At 37.9% G+C, this 27,510-nt stretch overlaps 1 protein-coding gene across 1 annotated transcript in view; it reads left to right on the top strand.

The window, feature by feature from the left end:
- The window catches only part of LOC139737908 (globin-like), a 66,000-nt gene that overhangs the window by 17,359 nt on the left and 21,131 nt on the right, over positions 1-27,510 (top strand). The window contains exon 2 of the mRNA XM_071648576.1: positions 24,431-24,650. Coding sequence (XP_071504677.1) covers positions 24,431-24,650 — 220 coding nt within the window. The remainder of the gene's footprint in view (positions 1-24,430; positions 24,651-27,510) is intronic.

Raw genomic sequence — 27,510 nt, 5'->3', positions numbered from 1 at the left:
GCTATGATTGGTGAGACCACTCTTATCGCGCTAACATATACCGCTCGCGTCACTGATTCAGGCGGTTGTCTCTTATCATGTCGCGACCGAGTTTTCGCTTGATGACACATTTTGTCCTACTGCGGTATCCACCAAGAGTATAGATGGTATGGCTTGATATGATAGATTATGGTCTTAGTTACCCTGAGCAAGCCTCTTCAGTGTTCGCGGTGCTCTATCTGAAAATCCCTGGCACACGTAGCTCCCCGAAGCACTGTCAGCTTGCCATGTTCATTTGTGGTTCAGGAGGACCTGTGCGAGTAAGCCATCTCGCTCATAAAAGATGCTGATATAGCAAAGGGCAGGATTCAGATTCAGCATTTTCTGGAATGCCATTATGTCTTATGCAAGTCCTAACATGCTTTCACAGATAGGCACACTCACACATAAAAAAGTGTGCTTTCAGTGTGTGTGTGTTGTGTGTGTGTGTGTGTGTGTGTGTGTGTGTGTGTGTGTGTGTGTGTGTGTGTCTGTCTGTCTGTCTGTCTGTTAGTCTGTCTGTCTGTGTGTCTAATACAAGCGTAACGATTCCCAAAGTCACAAGTGGGTCCGCAAATAGCCAAAATAACATGTGTATGAGTGAAATAGATATGACTTACGCTCCAATTACCAATTTTTCACATTTTTCACAAAAAAAGCTAAAGCATTTCACCCACCGTGACCTTTTACTTCCAAGACCAATATGCGTGCCTGCGATTTATGGATGTAACACATTTTGCTATCATGTCGATTTTGTTCATGGAAGAGCAAGTTTTCATTGCAAATTTTTTACAATTCTCTCCACATCACCACCACTGAGCAGGCAACAATGCTCATTTTACAGATACGATTTAATCCTAACGATAAATAATCATCCACGATGATGCACTTACAAAAGCGGTCAAATGCCTTGGCATGGCAGCTATTGTAAGCAATTTCCTCTAGTGTCTCCAAGATGTTTCCTTGAGGTGTCCTTTTCAGAGGATTCAGGTCAGAACGAAGAGAAACGTTTGAACCAGAATCGTTACGAAAATGATGATTATAAGATGGCAGCCATTAGTGATGATAATGATGAGTAAAGTGATAATTACAACCATGATTGTTATATGTTAACGATAATTATAATAGTAATGATGAAAACACGGCATATTTGCGCTTCTCGCCCGAGTATCGTGGGACTTTCTGTTGTTATCCAATGATAAGACAATAACTCTTTTTCAGATTTTTTTTTCTTCTAAGCATGACTATAGTTAGTGTGAGTAATTGGACACAATTCAAACTTGTGGAACCCACAAGGCTTTGGTTATAGAATAGTGCAGGGGCGGATCCAGGAATTTCGTAAAGAGGGGGCGCGTTTACAAAATTAAAGGGGGGCGCACGCACCCCTCCCCCATTTTTTCTTTTTATTTCTTTTGTTTCAACAAAAAATAAAGGGGGGGGCGTGCGCCGGTTGCGGTCCTCCCTGGATCCGCCCCTGTAGCGAACAAACGCTCAATATTTTACCGCACCTTGTCACGAATAAAAAGTGAGCTGCATTATGAGAGTCTGTGTAATTCAATTCAATTCCAAACCAAATTCAATTCAATTTCATATGAACCGATATGACATTCAATATATATACCATACTATAATATGATTTTTTTTTAAAATGACAAAATGGTGTAAAAGAGAACATGGAAAACTTGACAGACTTTTCCGTTTCCCACGAATATTCTCGTGTTCCCGTTCAATCCTGGAACCCCCTGATGTTTCAGTGGCGTCTTTATATAAGCAAATGACACGGTCTGCTTTGTCGGGTAAATGTAGCGTATAGAAAGCATAACGCCTGAACGCATAAAAGTATACACGTTACAACTGTTAGACGCTATTCAGACGAGTCAATGTCCTTTCTAGATCCCCATGCAAGTTTTGTTTGTTTTTTACGTTGTTTTTGTTTCTTGAAAGTGAAAGGGCTTTGACAAAATAATGATGGCCCTTAGTGTCTATGATCTTTCTGTTCTGAGGCATTATAGCAGCGTCTCGCTCAGCTTAGCTCGCCATGCATACCCCTCCATACGAGGTTCGATCGGGTTCCGTTTCGAGAGTAATAAATTCCAACCTATGCATATTTCTGGGCGGAACAAATTGTCCAATAACGAATTCATTTCGACGGATATTGCGCGGTAATAGATTTCGATAGAGATTTACGGCCTGCTCCCCCTCTCTCCCTCTCTCTATCTACAGTATCTCTCTCCCTCTCCCTCTCTCTCTCTTTCTCTCTTCTTTGTTGTTGTTGTTTTTTTTTTTGGGGGGGGTGGGGCCTTTTTATGTTAAAGTCTAAGGAGGAGATGATTGAGACTTCTGTACGATATAGATGAGACAGAAAGGCACTGTACTATGCGGATAGGTCAATGAATTGTGTCTTCTCTCTATCGTTAATTGATTGTTTATCTTGTCATGTCTGTGGTATAGTTATGTGGTATTAGAGGACAGTCTGTTTCGACAGACTCTGTTCATATACTTCTATAGTAATGTAGTTAGTGCATAAATTACGTCGCCGTCCGCTTACTGTTATCATGGAGCGGAAAGTTTTTCGCCCGAGCCCATTAAACTTAAATGGGCCTTTAATGTGTAAAATTGGCAGTGCCTGGTAACATGTGGTGTAGATTTGAGCATTCAAACTTTGTTTATGGTTGTAAAGCAATGAAACTATTCGGTTTGGTCATAACACCTGATGTTCGACCCTATACCTCAACATTTACTGGTGTATTTTGTTACCTTCGCCAAGGCAAGAAGTAATATATATATATATATATATATATATATATATATATATATATATATACATATATAAATATATGTAGTTTTGTGTATTTGTTTATCTGTTTCCTTGTTCAAGCATTAAAAAGTAGAGTAATACAAAAAAAAAATATCATAGTGGATACAGAGACAGTACACAAAAAGAGAACAAAATATACATGAATACGGAGGGATTGCCCATTCAGCTGTAATATCAACAAGGCTACTGCTTGTTTTCCATCCCATGGGGTCCCGAGAGAATTAATAGATACGACCAAATAAAAAAAAATTCCATATGGATAATTAATCAACTCAATAGAAATACATACATAAAAATGACTCATAAAACTTCAGTATGAGATATCTGAGATGGAGAATGTAATCCTTTTAAGGCCATTCCTTATATGGGAAAGAGAGAGGAAGAGAGAGATAGTGTGTGTGTGTGTGTATGTGTGTGTGTTTGTGTGTGTCTGTGTGTGTGTGTGTGTGTCGTATGTGCATGTGTGTCGAGCTAACACATGTCATTCAGTAACGGGATTTCCCCCTAATTTTACTTTATACAGAGTGGTAAGTCCCGCTTATATACGCTTGTAAACAAAATAAGCAACTAATTATTTTCTCGAGTTCATGGATGAGTAGAGGTCACGTCGCTGTTGGATAGCCAGAATTCAATTATCGTTAAGCCGAGATTAAGTTATTAATCTACTGACAATTACTAGAAAGACTATTGGAAATTTGTTAGCCATGGTTAATAGTTCAGGAAATCTTTATCCCCTCCTGCAAGTCTCTGTGCATCTCCTAGGCAAATTACGCAGAGTATAAAAAGCATAAATAGAAAATTAAGTAACAGAGATTCCAAAGGCAAAAATTGCGCAAAGACAGCTATTACAACACTGCCCCAGTTCTGTTAGAAGGGTCACCGTCATTTTTTCTTGTTTTTTATTGCAACATTTTATTTTTATTTTTTATGGACTTATCCACAATTTTAAATTAACAGCCGTATCAAAAAAAAAAAGTTAGACCACGAAAACATCCAGTATATAGGTAGTTTATAATTGTACTTTGCAATCAGTCTATTCTCCCGTAACAATGCAGCATCGATTTTTCCTTCATAGAATTATTACGCGGAACATGGGAACAACTCTGTTTCTGGTATGTTTTTCGTGAATTAATTAAAGCAAAATTATTACGGAGTTGATTGCGAATGCACATGTAATGCGGGAAAGTCACGTAACTTTGTTTGCGTTCTTCAGTTGAGTGGAATTAATTTGTAATTGCAGTTTAAAAGTACCGTGGCATCCATTACATGTTGGCTTCTTCTGATGTGAATAGGTCTACAAATCACATTCTTATAGAGTGTTTTTAATAATAATATACATCGCAGATTTTTACTCATTTTTTTTTTATTACACCCACAAAGCTCCACCCCTAAGACTGCTTTAATATCACTTCTCTGTTACCTTTCCTGATGTCATCAACAGTGTAAAAATCTAGTTAAAGCAGCATCCCAATGCTTAATGTTATTCTCCTTATGCCTTGACGGATTCATAAACGCAAAATAGCAAAACGGGTCTCGTAGAAAATCACCTCAGAACCCTTCCTTTAATGTGGTCATTGCTTTATTTGTAGAAAGTATTTCAGGGCTGAGAGTACAGCAAAAACTGTGTGGATGTATATAATGTGAAACCTGCCTTGTGAGCTGCGTGGTGCACTTTGCTTGTGGCAACATGCATGCCAAACTGTATATTGCTATGCTCATTTCAACTGACATTTCTGTTGATTGTTGATCGGAAGGCAATATTTTGTTATAAGAGGCGGAGCTTCTGCTCGTGCAGAAAAAGAAAAATTAGATTCTCAAAAAAAAAGAAGCAAATCCAAACTAAAAATTTTCTGAATTTGTGTGGTGGAGACATACATTCACGGACACAGAACCAGAACTGGATATCAGGGAACCTCTGAAGTGTCTATAGAATAGATTGCTTTACACAATCATGCAGCTACAGCTCCGATGGGCATTTTGGAGTACCTCATTGGCTATTTAAGTACATGCATTAACACAATGCAAGACCTTTGAAGACATTATTAGGAAATGATACTTCTTTTGCATTTGTCTTGGGAAAAAAAAAAGTGAGTGAGCCGCAGGCGAATGCACGTGCATGCAAATGAAGGTGGAGAATGAAGACGAGAATATTATCATTGAACGTGCCATGCTTACTCATTCTTCTATAGCAGCTGTTTGGGGGAATGCAATCGTGGCGCCGCGTATTTACCACGTGACCTCCACTATTTCCGCCATGACAATGCGTCGCAAAACTATACACGGACGTGATGCACTACTTTACACGATGAATTATGAACATCTCTATAGCAAAAACATGATGTAATGCTATAGTTCAAGTACTGAGTATATCAGGCAGAGAGAGGATGGATTAGATATCGCTGGTAAGAGCTAGTTGTCCGTCCTTGAAATCGAACAACTGAAAATCCTTTCAAAAGGCACAGAGAAAGAGAGAGAGAGAGTTTAGTCTGATTATAGGGTAGTAGCGAATTAGTAGCGAATGACTTTCATGATTTCACATCTGTTTTCCTCAGTTTCTCTCTCTCTCTCTCTCTCTCTCTCTCTTCCTGCCAGGAATCAATATTTCCCAGATCTCTCATGTCAAAATCGATTTTTATTACTTGTATATATCATCAATGCGAAGACGTTGCCTGATCAATTAGACGTGTAGAAGGTAATGCAGTTCTCCGGATGTGCGGTAATCATCCTGAGAGATGTAGTGGTGTGTGAAAAACTCTTTTGTTAGGACATATTTTGAAGGATGATCTTAGCAATGAAATGGAGTTCACTTCAATAAAATTGCTACGATTTTGTGTACACATAATTATGCTGCCATGTCACCATGACGAGTGAAGGTTTTTGTGTTCTGTGTTGTATCACCGCAAACTCATTATGCTCACTACATAGACATATCACTTTAGGGAGCAGAAGTCATTGAATAATTCTTTTTTTTTTTTTTGGGGGGGACACATAGATTTTGTATCTTTGCAATGATTTTGTCCTTCGCCGGTTTGGTTTTTGAAACAGGTTGATCTTTTCCGATAAAGTGGCTTGGATTTTTTATACAAGTCGGAGCACTGTGATAGAGTGGACGAGACTTCGGATTTGTATAATACACAGAAAGTCTTGGGTTCGAATTCTTGTAGGTGTGTTTGTCCTTGACAAGATGTTTCGCACAAGTAAACCTGTTGTCCCGCCTGATCTTGGTGTGTAAAATGATGTACCTGGCAATGCTGCGTTTATAGTAACACCAGGGCCTTATTGGACAGCACTGTTAACGCTTATTTATTATGATACCCTATATAATTGTAAGACCATAATCATTATATGGTTATAATCATCATTGTTATTAGTATCATATATATTACTATTACTGCGACTATACTGCTACTGCACAGTTATTACAATGCATACATCATACGTTTTATGCACGTTAGTTTTGTCTGTTTGATATTGAACCAAGATGGTCTTTCGGGAGTAGGGGAGAAGGATGTATCTTAAACGTTTGAACCGTCTTATAGGTAATTCATCGTCTCTTTGCTTATAAATCCTTTGATATCTATTCAATGAAGTGAGACGTTCAGTCCCAACACGTCGTGACTAATAAACGCTCGGAGTTGTAAGCAAGCTTACAACTGTTACTCTCCAAATAGTCCATCAGAGACGATCCCACTTTTATACTCGCCGGTCTTTTTGTGTCCTCGACAAAGAAATGAACTTATAGAAATTGAGTCAAGTATCTCGATGTAAACATCGTTCACGACGGTCCTAAATTACTTAGAGTATCGAATAGTTTCTTTTTTTCTTTTTGTTATATACATTTTTTGCTCCTGTATTTGTATAAATTTGTGTGGGGGGGGGGGGGGGGAGGGGGAGGGGCTTCCACTTTTTTTCGCCCTATTTAAGACTATTTGCCGTACTCGTTAGTACTATCCTTCTGAATCTTTTTGGCATTTCTTTTATTAGGTCGAGAGTCCTGCAAGCACGGGAAGCCTAGAAAAAAAGACTTCTAGTATACATTGAAGAGGGATTATTATGTGTAGCATGACAGTGAAAAGGCATTTGTAAAGATTTGCACAGCCTACTCATAGAACATGAGATATAGACACATGATTTCAAGGCACGTCAACTCTTATAGACAAAGTGACACTACCATTTTATGATGATGAAGTTTCATGATTATTTCATGTTCCTTTCCAAAAGGTGTTAAATCCACTTTTAGTGGTAGGGATGAAAAAAATGGATTTTTTTATTTCACATGCTTCTAAATGTTTTGAAAGAAAAATGATTTCATGTCCCATGGTAACACCTCATAATACGTTAAAGAAAATATGACTTTGAAAAATATGATGTGTCTACACTAATTGTTAAGAATTGAAATTATTTTGGATTTTGTGGAGTTCGCACCTTTTGGATGAATAATTTTAGTGAAGGTGATGTACATCACTTGAATACTGTTTTAGTGACTAATATAGTTTCTGTGACTTTGTGTATTTTTCTGTGTCTGAGATGACTTGTTATTTCTACACATTCTCATCCGGTTTCTTCTATCTCTCTAAAGAATAAAATGCATTGAATTGAGACATTGCGCAGCCAATAATCAAGTATAGTATGTGGATCATCTGGAAAGCTGCACAGCTACAATAGGAAAGCTATCCAGCCTAGCCTTCTATGGGGTTAAACTGCAGTCCAGCATGTACACGGGCTCCCGATTGGATTCTACTGGATTTAGCACCATTTGGAATGAAAGTGAAATAGATTTAGCATCTCTTGGAACTAAACTCATTCTTTTTGATTGCCTGCATGATTATCCGTTTTCTTACAAGAATTTTGATAATTTGGAGAGTTTATAGTATGAAACTAATAAAGATGAATACATTTAGGCCTACATTATTACACTACATGCAATCAAAATGTCCAATTTGATGAAAAAAAAAATGAATTCAGCATGTTTAGGAAAGGAACTCTTCATAAACGTACATATTGTTATAATTATGTGTATGTACATGTACATGTATATGTGTATATATACATTACAATAAATAGGCTATCAATACCTCGTAAGGCTTACACATTAGTGCACTATCCATTGAATAGACATCGTCACCCTGTGTCACTATGGTATGACTGTGTCTGTTTGTCTACAAACATTCCAATAGAAGAGTGTTCCCCCAGTGACCTTTTCAAATGAAATGGCGGGCCGCACCGTCAGAACGTGAGACGCTGGAAATGTATAAGAAGGTAATAGAATGGCGCTCTTCGAAGTAATGAGGGATGCCGGCCAGAAGATAGACACTCGATTCTCCCACCATATCAATTTCCTCTTTCCTCTCCAAATTGCAATGATCTTGTCTCTTTCCCCGTCCTTGGCTTATCCATTTTCGGTGCTAATTGCATTATCATAGGGTTGCTATTAGATATCTCCCATTTAATGGCAGAAATTCGGGTGACAGAGAACACGGAGCAAATCGTGTCCGTCTCAATAGACGTCCCCCTTAACATTAAAGGGAGGGGGAGGGTACTCTTTACACGTTTGTGTGTGTGTGTGTGTGTGTGTGTGTGTGTGTGTGTGTGTGTGTAGAAGCTTTATATTTGTTTATTGTTTGTCATTTGTTTGCTGATACTCTTCTGAATTTACTTTAAAATAGACGTTTACAATAATGATTATGACACTGTATAATACATGACAAAATAACCAGATGACCAACAATCAAATTATATGCAGTGTACATCGGTATATTATTTGATTAAAAACCCTATTTGATAAAGTAAACGCAATTGCGATAGATGCATTATAAGGCGACACTATGCCATTACTTGAAGCGATAGCAGCCCAAAAATACCTATCCAAGAGTGCGAAGGATACAGAAAATAATGTCCTAGTAATCATGTTACAAAAGGAAACTGCCTACGTTTGTCAATATGTTTGTGCTGTTTGTGCAAATTACTGCACAGTGCTGGGAATTGTGACTTGAAACAATTCAGAAGAAAAGATGACAACGCATAACCAGGTCTGGATATTCAAATCAATCACGCATGATTGTATCTCAGCAGCAAATGTTTCTTCATTATGGTCTTAAAGTAAAACGGAGAACAGTCTTGATGCATCTCACAAGATACTTCCATCTAAGAACGTCTCATCATTGCGTAATTATACAATGTGTGATTATCTCATGTTACATATTTTGTGAGAACAAAATGATATTATCGATATTCTGTAATGAAAAGAAAAGAAAAGGAGTAAAACGGAGATGAAGACCCAAGTTTCAAGGAGCATTAGAGAGCAAAGATTTTGTTCTCTTGCCTTGGTATAGCCGTTTGTTTTACATGATTTTTGGCGACGTTAACTATAAGTAGATTGTGACAGGTGCGTTAACAGCATTCAGACAAACATTATACCTCGTGTCTTGTAAAACTCACAAGTAATATGCTGTGTGAGGAAAGGAGGAAATTTTGCATTCAATCTTTTTTTTTTGTAAGTAAAAAGTTTCTGTTGCATCTGCCAACAGAGATGCTTATGTTTTATTACACTTTGTGTTTCTTAGACATTAGCTTGCATTAAAGAATACCAGCTTGGTTCACACAAAATCGAGCCTCCGAAGTATCTAACCAATCTACATTCACACCTACACTAAAATTATGTTAATCCTTCTCTGTGTCAGTCACATAAATAACGAATTCCTATACATTACAGAGCACAAAAATGTTTGAATGATTCGTGAAGTTGCAAGAAGAGAAAATCTTCTTCCGTCAAAACTCAATTAATGCCATATGCGTTTAACAAGTGCCGTATTTTTCGATGTTTAGATTCCTTATGGGACCGTGAGTTCCAGAAAAACAACGTCGGCGTCAGAATAATAGCCTAGCGTAAGCTAAGGCGCCTCGTTTAGTTGAAAGGGGTAAATTACGACAGCTAGAAGACAATATGTAATAAGAGCCTTCGCTGAATTCACAGAATGCCCCTTGGTGGTATTCCTCCATAACAGCTCATCCCGTGTTTTGTTTTGTTTTTTGTTTTTTGTTAGATGCAGGGTCAAATATCACGTGACAGCTCGAGAGGCCAAGGGAGTATTATCTTTCGTCTTTCCTGTATTTTTCCTCTTCTTGAAGCCGAAGCGCACTGTTTGACGAAGCTTTTGTCCGATTCCGGTATATTATCGGATTTGGCCGTGACATCGCCTTGCTCCCTTCAATATAATGAACGACGGGCGGTCCATTTCTGAATTTTAAGTACATGTGCAGTCGTCAGGATGTCTGTTTTCGAGAAGAATACACGGCCATGTTGAGCATGCTATGAGGAGCTTTAGCAGCTACCATAATTGATTATGATGAAGAGCACCACGCATATTATAATGATGGATGTCTAATTGGCCCCGAGGGAGAAATCGTACGGTAAGATCCTCGCCCGGACGATTTTATCAGTCTTCCTTGAAAACACGACCAATCAAGAAATGACTACTATAATGTTTGTCACAATTTTCCGTTACACAAGCGTTCATAATCATCCTTTGTCGAATGGTTAAGCCTTTGCATGCTTTGGGTACCAGTTATTGGCACAAAACCCCATAGTGCTATACACACTGTCCAAAGTCGCTGGCAAAGAAAGGATTAAAGTTGAGTCAATTGATATGAGGTATAAAGCAAAAAGACTTTCCAGCTGATTTTACTTGTTTTTAAATTTGCAAATAATAAACAAAGAAAGGAAAGTTAAGCTGAACTCATGAAATTTAAGCTCCAAAGATAATAACATTTGGATAAATTTGGGGAAGTTACGTGAGTCCTTACTAAAAAGCATGTCATTACAAATGTATGTTCAAATGGAGCATGGGAAAGGTCCTTATACCATGGTTAAAATTGCAAAACAACTCAAATTTATTGAAATACATTTGGAACAAAACATAGGTTGAAGCCTGTTTTTTCTTCTTGCAACAACCAAGGCAAACTTTCACCTTGCATAGCAGACTTTTTTTTTCTAAAGCTAAAATTAAGTGAGATTAGTTTACACTTGAATGCTGAAATTAGACTCAATCTAATCAAACGTTTGAAAATGATATCAAGGAAGACTATACAAAACGGACATGGAAATACAAGTAACACCCGAAAATAACAAGCACTCTCGTTTTCGGTAATATTGGATAAGATCGTTTTCACTAGACTTATTTTTCATACTTTTCAACAATGCATTCTGTTGTTCCGGTCTTTGCGATTCCTATATGTAAATGTATTCGTCTTTTGGAGAGCGCGGCGTGAACTCGTGCGTGTGTGTCGCTGTGTCCTTTTTGCATTTATTTCTCAACATGCTGTCCAACCGCATTCCAAAAAAAAAAAAAAAAAAGAGAGACAGAAAAAAAGAAACTTGGGGTACTGGGGAAATTACAACAGAATTCCATCCCCGTTTGCCATCCTAGCGGCGTCTTTCCCAAGGGAGTGAAATTTTGTGCATTATTTAGTTTCCGTAAAAGGAGGTCAAGCTGACAAGCCGCGTTTCATGATGGAGGTGTCGGAGATAGAGTACAATTCGCCGACGGCATTCTGTATGGCCTATATCATTTGAAGACAAATTCCCCATACACATCACCGATGTGCCGGTGGTAAACAAGATATGAGTGCAGACGACAGGTGTGCGCATGCGCATAATGGATGTGTGTGTGAGCGAATGTGCGTGCGATGGCGAATGTGTTTGTCTGTGTATGTGTATGTTTGTGTATACAATTATCAGTCACCATCATCATCATCAACATCATCATCGTCATCATCATCACCGTCATCAACATCACCATCATCATCGTCATCATCATCGTCATCATCACCCTCACCATTATTATCATTGTCATCATCATCACCATCATCATCGTCATCATCATCACCGTCACCATTATTATCGTCGTCATCATCACCATCATCATCATCGTCGTTATCATCAACACCACCATCATCACTTTTATGTAACAGATACTACAGCGGAGGAGCGCTTATTTTCCTCCTTTCCCATCATCCAGCCCACTTGATTGACAAGTTGCTGCCTCCTCCATGACCTCCGGCCAAAAGTCCCTAATCTCCATCAAGCGTTCCTTCCATCCATCCATCCCGGAGTCCAGTGCATGTCCCTTCTCTTCTCCTCTCCTCTTCCTCGTCTACAAAGTGGCTTCTAATTCTTGCCATCGTCATCATCATCCTCATCGTCGTCGTCATTGTAGTCACCATCATTAATTATAATACCATCATCTACACGACGTTGAAGAGTGGGGACAGATTTGATCGTCACAGCCCTTGGCGAGCCTCATTCCGATGATAGGTAAAGGATGAACCCTCTCATCTCTGCACTGATGCGCTCTATCTATTTCTAATTCAGGGACCCACTCTATCATCCACCCCATACCCAGCCAACACGCACTAATACCTCCTCCTCCTCCTCCTCTTCCTCATCCTGTTCTCTCAGCAAGAAATCTTATCATGTCCCCATCTTTATTTTCCCCTTCAAGCGCTCGAACAACTCGATTTGGTTTCCGTCTTTTCTCATTCTGTCTCGTAGTCTCTCCTCCGAATTTCCCACAACCCCCGGATCCCTCGATCAACATCAGGATGGTCCCCCTCTTCCTCGTCTTGTTTTACCTCTCACAGCTGCTGGCCACCTCGGCTCCCCAAACCTCGGCCTGCTTACACGTAAGCTCCGACTACATGATCTGTAAAAGCTATATACTATGCGCGCGACTTATGCAACGTTCCACATTATGATATGGGTGACGTATTAGAAAGGATGGTTTTCCCCGGGTACCCCGGCAAGTAATTACATTATAGATGAACAGCATCTATTCTATACCAGGTTGACGGCTCCCTGCATATTGCCAAACCCTTGGTAATCCTACCAACATTAACGTCGCTGCGCCGGAGAGTTATCTGCGAATTGAGTAATCTGAAAATTTTCGAGGGAAAAAAATGCTAACTTAAGCTTTTATAAACCAAAGAAAAAAGGATAGAAAGAAAAACAATTTAAATTTTTATCTATTTTATCAGACAGGATTACTTCATCAAATTAGATTTTCGTCCGGTGGAATTAATCAAAATAGTGCGTGTTCTGAATATTTTGTTGCCATTAAGCCACAGCTACAACTCGAAGTCTTGGCAAATTTGTGTGTTCTTGTTTGTGTGTATGGATGTAGTACGTACGTTTAGCTGCGTTTCGGATCCTTGTATCTCATTTGGACTATACAAGTTCAAGATCAAGTTCAAGTTCTTTTATTCAACACTTGGCATAAAACATACAAAGATACATCACAAAATAAGACAATACAAAGATCATGACACTTGTACAAAAAAGGAGAAATTATGCAAGTGTAACGAATCAGCAAAAAGGCCGAGGCCTTATAAAAGCTGAGACCCTGAGATAATCATAACAATTATACACTAAACAGAACACACACACACACACACACACACACACACACATACACTCACACACTCACACGCAGTAATCACATAACACTACACCTGTATGGAATTACAATGTACAGAATACCTGATCATACTCAGAAACAACATTCCCATTACATAAATGATATAATTTCCTATGAAAATTATTACACATTATTCAACAAAATTAATATTGTTTATATCTCCTTTTTAAACAATTTAAACCTTGACTCTTTTGAATAATTTCTGACAAATGATTCCAAATACGCGGTCCTGAGAAAAATACAGATCTCTTATACACAGATGTTCTAATTTGTGGCAAATGAAAATTATTTACATTTCTTGTATTATAACTGTGAACACTTTTATTCAGTTTAAAACACTCCAGAAGAGACTTTGGTAATAAATTATTTTGGCAAGAATACATCAAAATTACAACTTGAAATTTATATATATCATAAATATTAAGACACTTCAACTTTAAAAACAAAGGTTTTGTATGTGCACGATAAGGTGAATGACAAATAATTCTGACAGCCCTTTTATTTTTTTGAGTTTAAAAAGCCTGTTCATATTTTTCTCACATGAATTTCCCGAAGCAGGTAAACAATAATTTAAATGTGGTAAAATTAAAGAATTATATACAATTAATAGAATTTCTTGTCGAAACTTTTTCATCCTATTCAAGACACCCAAACACTTTGCGATCTTATCGCAAATAACACCAATGTGAACAGTCCAAGATATTGTCGTCAATAATGATTCCTAAAAACTTTACGGAAGAAACCCTTGTAATATTATAACTTCCAACTTTAATTTCAGTATTATCTGTATTCACATGTCGATTTGTAAAAACCATAAAATTTGTCTTCTTATAATTCAAAACCAATTTATTGATAGAAAACCAATCTACCAATTTATCAAACTCTAAAACAAATTTATATTGCATATTAGTAGTATCTTTAAAAGACATAAACACACTGGTATCATCAGCAAAAGGAATCAATTTCAACTTAAATCACACATTAATAATATCATTTACATACAATGATACAAGGGTACCAGGCACATATCAGGCATTATCCCCTATGAGAAAACTATGCAGCAGTAATGTACATCTTATGTAGACTAGCTATAGGAAGAAAAATTTAATCATGAACAAAGATATGATGCAAGGCTACGTAGTACGGAATTCACAAAATATATCAAAATTCTCTGACGTGATGTGTGTACATCAAGTGCTTTCATGTCTGTGTTTTCAAATCTGTCAGGTTTGCAATGTAGAAAGTTGGAACACGTTATGATTATTGAAATAATATGAGAAATAACGACTGCAAAGCAATTGCCGTGATATGTCATGTGAAGACTTCTTCTATATATATATATATATATATATATATATATATATATATATATATATATATATATATGTATATATATATATATATATATATATTTCATATGTATATATGTATATATATATATATATATATATATATTTCATATGTATGTATATATATATATATATATATATATATATATATATATTTCATATGTACTTCATGAAATTAATTGTTATGATGGTGGTCCAATATATTGCATTGTCAAAGTGTGAAAGACAAACATACCTCATTCCCTGTCAAAGGTAGAGATTCCTTGCTTATGTGACGATGAGCACAATATACGCAGCAGTAATCTACATAAGATGTAGACTAACTGGATCCCCTCTTCCTCGTCGGATAATGATTGATTTGATTTGATTTGATTCGATTTGATTTATTCACAAAATACATATACATACATCATACACAAATAACATGCCCATAGTTTGTACATGGAATATGCCATATACATTTTCTGTGGATTGCCATAGGCTATGAAAAGCTTGACTGGGACGTCCAGTAAATAAAACTTACACATGATTTACAAATAACTTACACACAATAACAATAGCATGATATTTGGAACATCTGAAATCAACCAAATTGATTAATGTTCATATCTCTGTGTAGCGCTGTAGAGTATTCATTCTGGGTCAAACATGCGACCTTTTGTGTTTTTGTTTTGTTTTGATTTTTTTTTTTACTCACGTGTCACGTGACTTGCTCATACTTTTCCAGACGAAAAATGGGAGGGGGAGGGAGAGGGGCTGGTAATAGCTCTAATGACCAAAAGATACGTATTTTCCTCTCATCGCCTGCCAGAACACAGAGGGGATTAAGAAAAGTACACCTATACAGCTCTTGTTCCCATAGTTGTTTGGGGGTCCATGCACATCTATTGCAGCAATAGAATTACAGGCAGTTGTTTTTGCACGCCACTTCGTATCAAAACAATTTTTAGTTGTGGGATCTGTTGTAACAACCTCATGCTTCTGAAAAGTTTTATCATAAGAAACCATCAAATCAACCGGTCCAAACGTATGAAGCAAGTAGGAGGCAGCTTGTATGTGGTTCAGTTTACACACACACACACACACACACACACACACACACACACACACACACACACACACACACACACACACACACAAACAAACAAACAATAAAAAAAAAACATTGCCGAACAGCGTTGGTTAAAAAACTCACTTTTGTGCATGTAATTGCTGGGCAATCGAACATGCTCTTAATTCCCCTTCCCCCTTATAAAAAAAAAAAAAAAAATGTGCACAGTTGGAAAGGGTAACTGTAAATCGACGGGAGGGGAAAAAAAGGAGGAATTTGCCATTATTCATTGCCAGAAGCAGGCACTTGTGTTGATTAGCACGGCTCTTCACAATTCGCCCTTCCAATGTCTGTCCCCCCATAGACGTGCCCGACGCTGGGCAACGCGTCATGTCATGTACTACAGTCGTATCGCCTTCGTTCTTATAACCGCTCTTTTTATTTTTCCATTTCCCTCCATGTCTTGTCGTTTCCCATCGTAGTCCTATTCAAATCACGTGATTGCATTCGCTCTCTTTCCTATGTAATTTTTACTTTATGAAGAGTGTGCCCGATGTAGCAAGTACGACGTTTTCGTTGTTAACGTTGTTGTTTCGTAATGGTTGTCTTCATCTATTTCTGTGCTGATCAACAGTGATCAATGAGGTAAATACACTACTTTGTCCCGAGCAATGTCAACTTATTACTGACTAAATGCAAGGTTCATTGCAATGGGAGATAGTTGCAACCTAGGAGATATCTTGTGATTTTGACAACCATGTAAAGCCATATAATCTGGTTGAAGGGTCATGCGGATTCAACATTACAAAGCGGACGGCTGTAATCAGACGATGTAAGAAAAAAAAAGTACACAGAATTGCTGCTCAATAAAACACCACGTAGGCAACCCAAGCGTTTCAATCATGTTGATAGATTCAATATTTAGTTTCCAACGTTGCCATGGCATCGAGTGTTTGATCGCATAAACCCAAGTCCTCCTCCAAATACTGTATCTCCATGCACGTTTGGATGGGAGAATATCATGATTTTATGCTTGACGAATGCTGATAATAGACCGTGACATATTGATCTTTGTAGGTTTGAGGCAAAGGGGACTAAAATTCTGTTATTATATAGCAAAAATGGGAACGAAATGGCTAGCCGTACTTTTAGTGAGATCGTTCAGTGTAGTTCACAACTTTGATCTTCTTCATTTTTGCTCTTCAGTCCCAAGCAGAAGATGGAATGGCAAAAAAAAAAAAAAGATCAAATACGTTTTCTTGGAACGCTGATCACACGTAACCTCAAGGCACTTCATCTCAGATTTGGTTCTGAATTTCTTTTCATATTGTAAGTTATTTCCTTTCGAGCTGCAGCTCCTTGGTTCTATATATAGAAAGGAAGATGTCTCTTCAGTCGTTTGCATGTTTGTATCATGCTTGTTTTCGCTGATTCGTATAGGGAGAAAGTCAACAGCTTGCGCGAACGGTCATGTCAGAGTAAAGAAAATCATGCATCATGCTGCAGTTACAAATTTCATCTTTCATAATGAAAAACGCATTGGGAGGTGTTTCAGTCTTTTTTCAGGATGATAGTACTATCAATATCAGAGTATAGTAACGATGGTAGAATTGATAATAACAGAGTATAATAGAAAATGAATGAATGAATGCAGATGATGAAGACGTGTGAAAACAAAACTTCTATGAAATGTTCACTACAACCATTAATGCTTGCACCAACGATATTAAAGAGAACTCGTTAATAGTTACACACACACACACACACACACACACAAAGTGGGAATGTGTAATAGTAAAGGGGTAGGGCAAGGAGGGGGCTAAGTTGAGAAAAGGAGTTGAGAGTGAAAGCAGCGCCATTAACATTGTAGAGTTCATAGCATTGTCCTTGTAAGAAAATAGCCTGACACGTCAGTGTTATTGCTTTGCAGTCCAAATTGCAGTCTCGCTTATTGCCTCTATATAACCATGTTGATAAAAAATGGGAAAAACGGAAACTCGGGATTGTTTGCAGGATCGTAGGCTCAGTTCATGATCAGCGCACGGGCAGAATGCTCTTTTACCTCGCCTCGCTGAGTATCGACGGCGTCAACCAGTACTGTGTTGGGGTGGTCTATCTATTATTGAATTTAATGATCGCTTTTCGCGCGCGCTGCGGGCATGCGAGTACTCGGATGACAATTGGTATTTTATATATAGATAGCGGCAAATTATGTTATGGATTTTTTTTTTGACTTTTGGATCAACTTTGACCACCTCAAAAACACGCACACAAAATCTATACATCTCCCGAATACGTACACATACTGACTAACATAAGAAATACGAATGCACATGGAGAGAATGCATATAATGTATATAATTGTACATACATGTATGATTACATCATTGTATGTTTGTGTATGTGTATACGTTCATACACGAGGTAACACGTACTGTTATATCATACAACTGTGAGATCATTTTCAAATAATCAATAAAAGACATTATATCATGTGTATATAACTTTACAGTAGTACTAAGTGTATGCAATTCCCCCCCCCCCCATTCTAAAAAATCGAGAGGAAATTAAATTCGTTACGTGAAGATGAGATCATATAATACTTTTGTAAAGTGATGTCCTTGTGTATTCCCATTAAGACGTTTGAACAAACTTATACCCATTAGCTTGACAATGTTTGGTGTAACATCCATCAAACAAGGCTAAAAGCATGGCCAAGAAAAGGACTACTCAAGGAACCATGCTAGAACGTAACCATGGCAACCGAGATGGATAGATAAGGAGTTTAGATACCCGAGAAGGAAAACAGAGGTAGAAGAAAAAAAAAGTAATGGTAGCAGAAGAAGGACGGGAAATGGACGAAGGGGAAAAAGAATTGAGAGGGATATGAGAGTACCTAAAAAAGGATTGGACATCTTGAAAGGCAGGAAACTACACTCCCAAGCACTCGAAAAGTGATTGAGTTGGTCCATGTACCGCGGTGGATCACCATTATACCGCCGCTTTGGCTTCCGAACGATTCACTTTGCCGGCTGCAAAAGTACATCGCCATGCAGACAAATTTCTCCAATCCCATCACGTGTCATACAGTTACACCGACGCAAGAGCCAAGAGGATTTCTTTTTCTCGGAATTTCGTAAATTTGATCCGGATAATAGGATATTCACGCCATAGTGTGCAAATGAGCACATGTTGTGGCATTTTTGTTTTGAACATGCCGACATCATAAATCAATATAAGAAAAAAAACTGAATAAGAAATTACCAAAAGCTGGTGGCAAAATATGACGTAACACGCGTCATTTCTTTTCCACCACTTTGTCATTACATTTGTGATTGCATGTTTAATGATTTTCCACTTGTTCGTGTACATGGATATTACTACAATTTATACATACTGTATGATTGGTGTATATATTTCACTCCGATGTGTAATTATTTCAGGAAGTTTTTTGAAACGTCATGTTTCCTTTGTGAAAAATTAAGAAATCAAATCAAATCAAATCTCCCAGAGGTAAATATTGCTTACTAAAGATACCAAGGAATGCAAATAAATGAGTTCGGTCCTGTCTTAGATTATTTTTGTGCTGAGCATTTGAATTGTAATTATAAGAATCATTTGAATGGTTCACAATATACAAGCACGCTTTTTAGTGGACCTCTCAATTATTTTTTTCTCTAAACGTAACTTTTCATTTTGCCGCTATACATGTATATCTTCATTTGTTAACTATCATTCCTTCGCACAGACGAATGTATATATGCTTATGATATAATTCCTCGTTTATTCTGTGTTATGTTCTGTTGGAAAAGAAAGAATGAAAATAAATGAATTGAATTGAGTAATTTGATCGTGAAAAGAAGTGACGATGGAAAATTTCCGCTGGATCTAAATCAGCTAGTCCTTAGAGAAATTTGCTGCAGACTCTATATTCTAACATCCTTAAAATATAAATTGACAATTTTAAATTTCTCTGCACATCTTAAAGGCATAATTTACCTTTTACAGATGAAACAAAAACCCTGCTTTAGTGCTCCAAAATAGTTCTAAAATGTGAATTTAGGATAGAAGCAACCAATGTTAAAGTTTGAATCAGTAAAATAAATGTTACTTTTGTTAAATATACAAAATGTGAACAATAGTTGTGATAAAATTGTTTCTAGAATAAACCATAAACAGTTATGGTTTATTGAGAAAATAGTGATATCTCCTTATATTTTAGGCTTTATTGAAACATTTTCATATGGTAGGATGTTTTGTGATACAACTGACTTACACATATGCATCAAATGTGATAATTCGAATATTCTTTAAATCACTACTCCCAATTAATGGTAAACAATACCTTTAAATCTGAGAAATTAGATGACACTGTTTAATGCATTTATTGTGCAAAAGGATAGAAAGAAAGAAATATCCCCAAGAAGGATAAGAAGAACAAAAAAGATCTCTAATCTTTTATTTCGGTTGCCAGTTTAAGAATCATCAAATAAAATTGGCAAGACAGAGGTTTCATGAAATTTTGCAACTGAAACAAACAGTTGAAATGAACAATGAAAGAATTTTTTGTATGAAACGCCATCACAGAATATTCAAATTCTGATGAAAATACTCGGCAGCAAACCATATAGAAATATAGTGGTTTTTCTGAGAAAATGCATTAAACAGCGAGGAGCCAGGAGAAGCGATATATTAATAACGGTTACTACCTTAGGGCTTGACATTATAACCGAAGAGTCTTCCGTTCCTCACGAGATTAATTTGTTTCCTTTGTAGAGGAAAAATAAACGGGAACCCGGCGGGCAAGATGTTGTTTTTAACAATCATAAAAGTTGATTTGTGAAAGATTTTGGTGGCTGACAAGAAAATAATGCCAGTTTGTGTGTTTTTCTTCTCTTCTTTTTGTCTCTTTGCCATTGACGTATCTCTGTTTGGAAAGACATGTGTTATCGGCAAATTTGGTTTGGTTTAATTTCACGAGTCAAAACACAAGACATGTATCTTTCACTCAAACAGCTTCAGATTCTTATGCGATGAATTCATTATCATTGTTTTTTGTTTTGTTTTTTCTCTCTCGCCAGTTTTTTCTTTTGCTAATGCATTTAGTGAGATTTGTGTGCACACCAATTTTGTCCTGACCCGTTCTGATTTTATTTGCCCGGGCTTCCTGCCTACACTAATGCACTCAACGAAGACATCGTGCGTTAAACGGCCGAGAAGAAAACATTACTTTGTTTAAATTCCCGTTGCTGTAATCATTTATAATGGAGTTGTCGTTCAGGGGCGAGCGTTGTGTTTACCAAGTTTGCCAAGAGTTGTCACGCGTTGGGTCTATTTTTTTTTCTGTACTCAGACCTTTCTTAAAGTCATTTTTCTTCTTATCCATTCGGTGAAAAAAAAAAAATTATCTCAGTCGCAAACATTGGAGTCGCGGATTCTGTTATCAAACGAGAGATTCACAGTGTAGCACAGGTGATGACGGCCCGTTAGCTCCGTCACATCCGTCGGCGGCAACCTACAAATACTTGTATTTGCATTCACAGTCAATAGCATGCAGATGTGATTGATTCTATGAGACTTGAACAGAAACCCGAGGCAGCATGCATTATTGTCCATAACATGACATCGCAATCCTGAATGAAGGAAAGAGCAGAATCCTTACAATCTGTAACTACATAAGACTTAAACAAATACTCTCCTTTACTTCGCTGCCCCCATCCAAAGCGGGATTGACATAAAAATTCGTGCAAGCTTTCAAAGGGAAAACACCGCCATCTCTCCCTTGATAGAATTTTTGATTAATCATCATTATTTTAGTTCGGTTTACGCAAGATGGCCGATGCCTTTAAGATTGCAAACAGGAAAAAAAAAACGCGTGCAGGCTTTAACATAATAGACCGAGACAATCGTGGAGATTCGCTAATGGATGCAATCAACGTGCGTAGCAATATTTAGCCAAGACATGTCGGGCAAAAGGTTGATGGATGGCAGGGCAGCTATTTAGATGTATTTCCCCCCGCACCAAGAGTAACGAGCAGATTTTGTCAAAATAGATTAGTTCTCCTAGTATTCAACTGTGGAGAAGTCAAAAAGCAGACAGCGGGGATATTAATGTGAGTGTGTGTGTGTGTGCGTGTGTGTGTGTGTGTGTGTGTGTGTACACGCGTGTGTATGTTTTCAATAATGCCTGCTGGCAATTCAGTATGAAATGAAACGATCGACTAATTGCTGCGTTAGATTAAAAAAAAAGGGAGAGAGAGAATCTTCCACACCAGATGATTGTGAGTCAGCCTATATAGATGGGAATCTTGAAGAGATTACTTTATCAGTCTATTTTTCTTTTTTGGTACAAGCTACCTCAATTTAATGACTTGCTCATTAATCAAAATTTATCGACGGTAAGTCATCATCTCAAATGCAGAAAAGAAAACATAAAAAGGTAAGTCATTATCTCAAATGAAAAAAAAAACGAGGAAAAACATGAAAGTAACATAATAACAAATGAATTCAAAATACACACGGGTTTCTGTTTCTTTCTCATGTACTTTTTGTGAGAGAGAAAGAATATTGATACTAATATGTTGCCGTCTGTTGATATCGCAGGTTGGAAATGTCTTTCCAGTAAGACTTGAACCCATTGCTTCCATCTTGCTAGACCGCGACACAACCACTAGGCTGCAGCGGATAACGAAAATGTCACGGTGCTCAAGAAACGCATGCGCATGGGTGTCTAAAAAAAGGAGAAACGTTCAGCGTGTATTATACAATGAAAGAAGCTCGAGCTTACGATCTTCAGTGCAGTAGAGCACAGCAAAGCCTTGTGTGACAGTCGAGCGGACAAAAATAATAATTCCCCACACAATCATGCAACTCCCCACTACACGCTGTCATGACATTTATAACTTTGATGACGCGATTAAAAAAAAAAACAGATGAAACAAAGCATGATTGTTCAGGGACGTTTGCGAAGGAGGATTTAGTTTTTTCCTCTGCACATGGCTCAGTCTCTGTCTATGTCTTTCTTTTCATTAAGTCCTTTAGAATGAAGAAATTTACCTTGGATGACTTATTGTACTTGCATTTATGTATCCAAGAACGTGCGAGCGAGGCAGGCAGTCTCATGTATGACGTCAAAACCGACGAGATCGTCAGATCTACCCGAGATCGACAGGACATGTTGGCCAAAGAGAGAGAAAGGAGGGGGGGGGGGTGGGGGGAGAAGAAAATCCACAATAGCAATGAAGTAGAGATCACAGTAGACAATACCAAAGATCCCTAGGCATAAACGTGAAAGGCATAGACAATTAACCATCATCCGCGCTGAGATCAGTGGTCTGGTCTATTGCCCAGACAGCTTTGCCAGTGGTGTAAGTTGCAATAATTGCAGTTGCCGCGGTAACAACCAGAGTCACTACCGATCGGTCCTTGACTGATTCCATAGTAACTACACGTCATGCAGATTCAGGTTATGGTAATCATAAACTTCTTTCTGTCATGGACCCCATACGAAAATTAGGAATAAGAAATCTTGATAGCATATTTAAACTTGACTGCTGTGACATTAAGACCAGTGCGCTGACTGAGGTATGATTATGATCCGACTCGGGCATTCTTATAATGAGGCTGCCATGTCATCATCCTTGTTCATTGTGATTTGTTATAAATTTTGCAACATTGTTATTGCTCATCCCAGTCGCCATAGATTCTGAAACTCTGCATCCAGTATAACTAATTTATAGTTATTCATATGTAAAAGTTTGGAAATCATCCGGAGGTCTACTTTACCGCAAAAATGCATAGCTTATTATCCCAACGCCGCGGCGCGCCGTCTTTACAAGCACTATACAGTTTCGACGGCGCATATATTCTGCGCTGTAAGAAAGTGATCCATATACATGTAGTTCATTACAATTTTGTATACGAAGTGCAAATTCATAAGGGAATTCTATTCCTCAAAGCCTCTTGATCGTATCATCCTGTTCATCATACTAAGCGCGAAGAAGCTGCAATATGCAGAAGGCATCATGCATGTTCATCTTGTAATGAGAGGAATCAAGCATGGTGCGACACCGACCGTTGGGGGCTCACCAAGGGCGACTTGCCACGGGTAACAATCAAGAATGTCGAGCTACACCGAGTACAAAAATTCATCATTATCAATATGGCAGAGGCACACAACGGGAAAGTGATATAAGAATTCTACATACATGTGTGCTAGATTATTTAACACACAGACACACACAAATGTACACATGATTATGTATCCACGCAAACACGTAAATGTATGAGAAAAATATACTGATAACATGGAAGGAACCTACTTTTTGAGGGGAGCATCCCCGACGAAAGTAATGATGTTTTTGTTACAGAAGGACCCAGGATTTCACATGTGACTATAAACATAAGCGGATACCGATAGAAATGTAAACATGCCATCTGTTAAAAAAGAAAATCGATCGATGGCATGCTATAGTGCACTATATCACGAATGACGTCATGGTATGGGACCTTTTTTCCCTCGTCAATCATTTCGTTGTTATATCGTCGTTATTTTCAACATTGTCATCATTAACATCACAGCAATATATCACCTTATTGTTTGGTCACACGACGCTTTATAGACCAATCACTAAAAAGGATTTATCAATGAGTGATATCATAATGACTATTTTCTATCTATTTAACTTTACTTTCATTTGTTTTCATCATTATTTCTGGTTAGACTGTACAAGGAAGACCCGAGCATACAGGACCTCTTCCCGTCCTTCAAGGGTAAGACGGAACAGCAGCTGCGAAACGACATGGCCTTCGAGAACCAGGCCGTCATGGTTCTGAATGTCTTCGACGAGGTGATCGAGAAGCTGAATGATGTCGACTCGGCGATATCGCTGCTGAAGAAGACAGGGAAGAAGCATTCCATGATAGAAGCTGACACAATGATGGTAAGATGAAATTATTAGTTTTTTCTTTCTGTTCTCCTCAACAACGAGCTACTTTCCCTGGTGGTAAAATGTTTTGTGTTTATATAAAAAACCGTTTCATTGCAAATACGGTGCAAATCTTTCCTTCGCGATAAACGTGACGTTTTGATGAGAAAGTAAAATTTCACTTTTCATCTAACATTCGCGCATAAACCAGTAGGGACACCTGTTTCAGATAGGCTTCTCAATCACTAGAAAGAGGCCGCTAGCGAGGAGGGCATTCATCTACCGCATTTTCCGTGCATGCGTGCGTCTATGCGTTTGTGTGTGCGTGTGTGTTTGACTATTTGTCTGTCTGTCTGCCAATCTGCATATTTCTCGTTTTTTTTGACTAGTTGAGAAAGGAGAAGGACGATGATGATATTCAGCGCGATGTACCTCTGATCTGATGAATAAATCAGGAGAGTGAGGAACTCATAATAAGTACATTGTATTGTGATGTTTCTCACTTGCTGTGTAAGGACACTCCATCTTCGAGCGAATGCATTAAAATAAATGTGCGTGCTCCATCGACGGCGATGCGGTGGAAGCCTGAATTAAGCATGTCGATCCCGAACAAAAGTTAGAGAGCGGAATGTCATTCACATAATTATGACCATCGGAGCTGATTTTAATACATCAGTCAATATAGGGCTGTCTGTATAGGATTTACTTAGTACGTTATGTCATGACAGTGATGACAGTTTCGTACTTCTAAAAGAAAAAAAAAACAGTACCGCGGCTTTAGTATCAGGTGTGTTAATGGACAATCTTATTTCAGTATGTTTTGACATTTTTAGATTACTAATATCTATCGTTGCATTCATGATACCATACATGACGTAGCGTGTTAAGTCAGCTGACTTTTTCTTTTGACCCTTTCAACCGAGGAAGACCGTAATGAAGAGAATGCCATCCGCACGTTTAGAGATTGTTTGGTCTTATGATTACCTGGTTTCCCCCCTATGTGTTTGTATCCTTGTTGTCATTTTTCATCTGACAAGATGGCTCGTGTATAGCCCATGTTCAGCTGCACTAGCTGGTCTTCCATGGGGTCCAGTTTTGAGGCGGACCACTTCACCGGGCTATGCGCCCTGCATTGCGATGAAAGAATGAAGCGGGATCTTTTATGTGAGTGGGTTGTGACTCTCTCACACATTTAATAGTCCATGGGCCAGGCCAGATATTGGTACCACCTGAGGTGGCAAAACCTTTTTGGTGTCATTTTGTTTGCCGGGCATAGATATGCTTATCAAGCTATGATAGCATTTCCAAATGAGTAGCTTAGTCATAATAAATGAATTTTTAACCAATTTGGTCTCGTTGTTTTATCCCTATACTTCTGAATCGAGACCAACCGCTATACAAAGAAGAGCACTGTCTTCTGTATGTTCACAGGTGTTCTGTTGTAAACGCTGTGCGCTTAGTCCTTATTCAAGGCAGCAAAGGGAATATCCAAAGGTAATGATGTCCACAGCGCTTTGTCTTTATTCAAGACGGCGAAGGGAATATCCAAAGCTTATGATACAGTGTATATCCCTTTATCTAAAAACAGCAACAACAACAAAAGCTATTCCTCGTGAATTTTACCGTATTTTTAAATTATTTATCATTTTCCGGTGAAAACGCTACGGTGAAAACACTAATACCACGCCAATGTCGCTTTATCCAACAATGAAAGATAATGCAAAAACAATGTACGGTACACTACAATACATTATGATAAATAATATTGTAAATGAACAGAGTGATTTTTGTTTAAAACTGATGTATTTGTTGAGAGGGTAGTATAAAAACAGTATAGATAATCCCTTTTATAAGGAACTTTAGATACGATAACGGTACATTGTTCTAGATAAAGACTAAGCGCACCGCGTGACAGCTGTGGACATCATAACCCTTTGGATATTCCCTTCGCTGCCTTGAATAAAGACTAAGCTCACCACGTTTACAACAGAACACCTGTGGACATACAGAAGGCAGTCACAGAACTCTTAGTTCTGTGAAGGCAGTGCTCTTCTTTGTATAGCGGTTAGTTTCGATTCAGAAGTATAGGGATATAAAAACGAGACCAAATTGGTTAAACATTCACTAATTATGACTAAGCTACTCATTTGGAAATGCCATCATAGCTTGATATATAAGCATATCTATGTCCGACAAACAAAATGTCACCAAAAAGGCTTTGCCACCTCAGGTGGTACCAACAACCCATTTTTCGGGTCTTGGCCCATGGACATTAAGACCAGTTTGGAGTTCCACTTCCATGCGCATGAGCAGGAAAAAGGTGATTTGTACCACTAGGCGTGATGGCTTTTAAATTCACTGAGATAAGTATCTGCGGTGCAATGATTATTCATGTTATCCTATAGTAAATGCTGCTCGCCAGCACATCCACCTGACAGTGACAGGCCTGGTATTTTGGCAAGATTAACAGAAACAGATTATTTAAACGTGCAATACAAAACAAATGAATGGATTCTACCCCGATTTGACAGACCATTCTGGCTACCTGGTAGCCTACGCAAATTCATTCTTTGTTTGAACATGGATACCATATTGTTATGCGTTAAAGACTATTTCTTTATCTTCCCTCGCTTTTTGTTCTGTAGGAATTTGTAAATTGTGTCGATGTTAACGCACGTTGTATTGTACAGTAAAAAAAAAAAAAAATCAGACGTCTTTTGTTCCCAATTCTGTCATTGACTGTTGTCAAGAATGTTTGTTTCTGTGATTTCCAATTATGCTATGCGACTTATGAAAAAGGAAATGTTTTTCTTCCGATCAATAACAACCAGAAATAAAAAAACAACAACAAAAAACCCAACAACAACAACAACAA

The sequence above is a fragment of the Diadema antillarum genome, unplaced genomic scaffold, assembly GCF_040938485.1.
Source record: "Diadema antillarum isolate AM-2024a unplaced genomic scaffold, OU_Dant_1.0 seq00000715_RagTag, whole genome shotgun sequence".
NCBI lineage: Eukaryota > Metazoa > Echinodermata > Echinoidea > Diadematoida > Diadematidae > Diadema > Diadema antillarum.
This window is presented reverse-complemented; position numbering and strand designations above follow the sequence as displayed.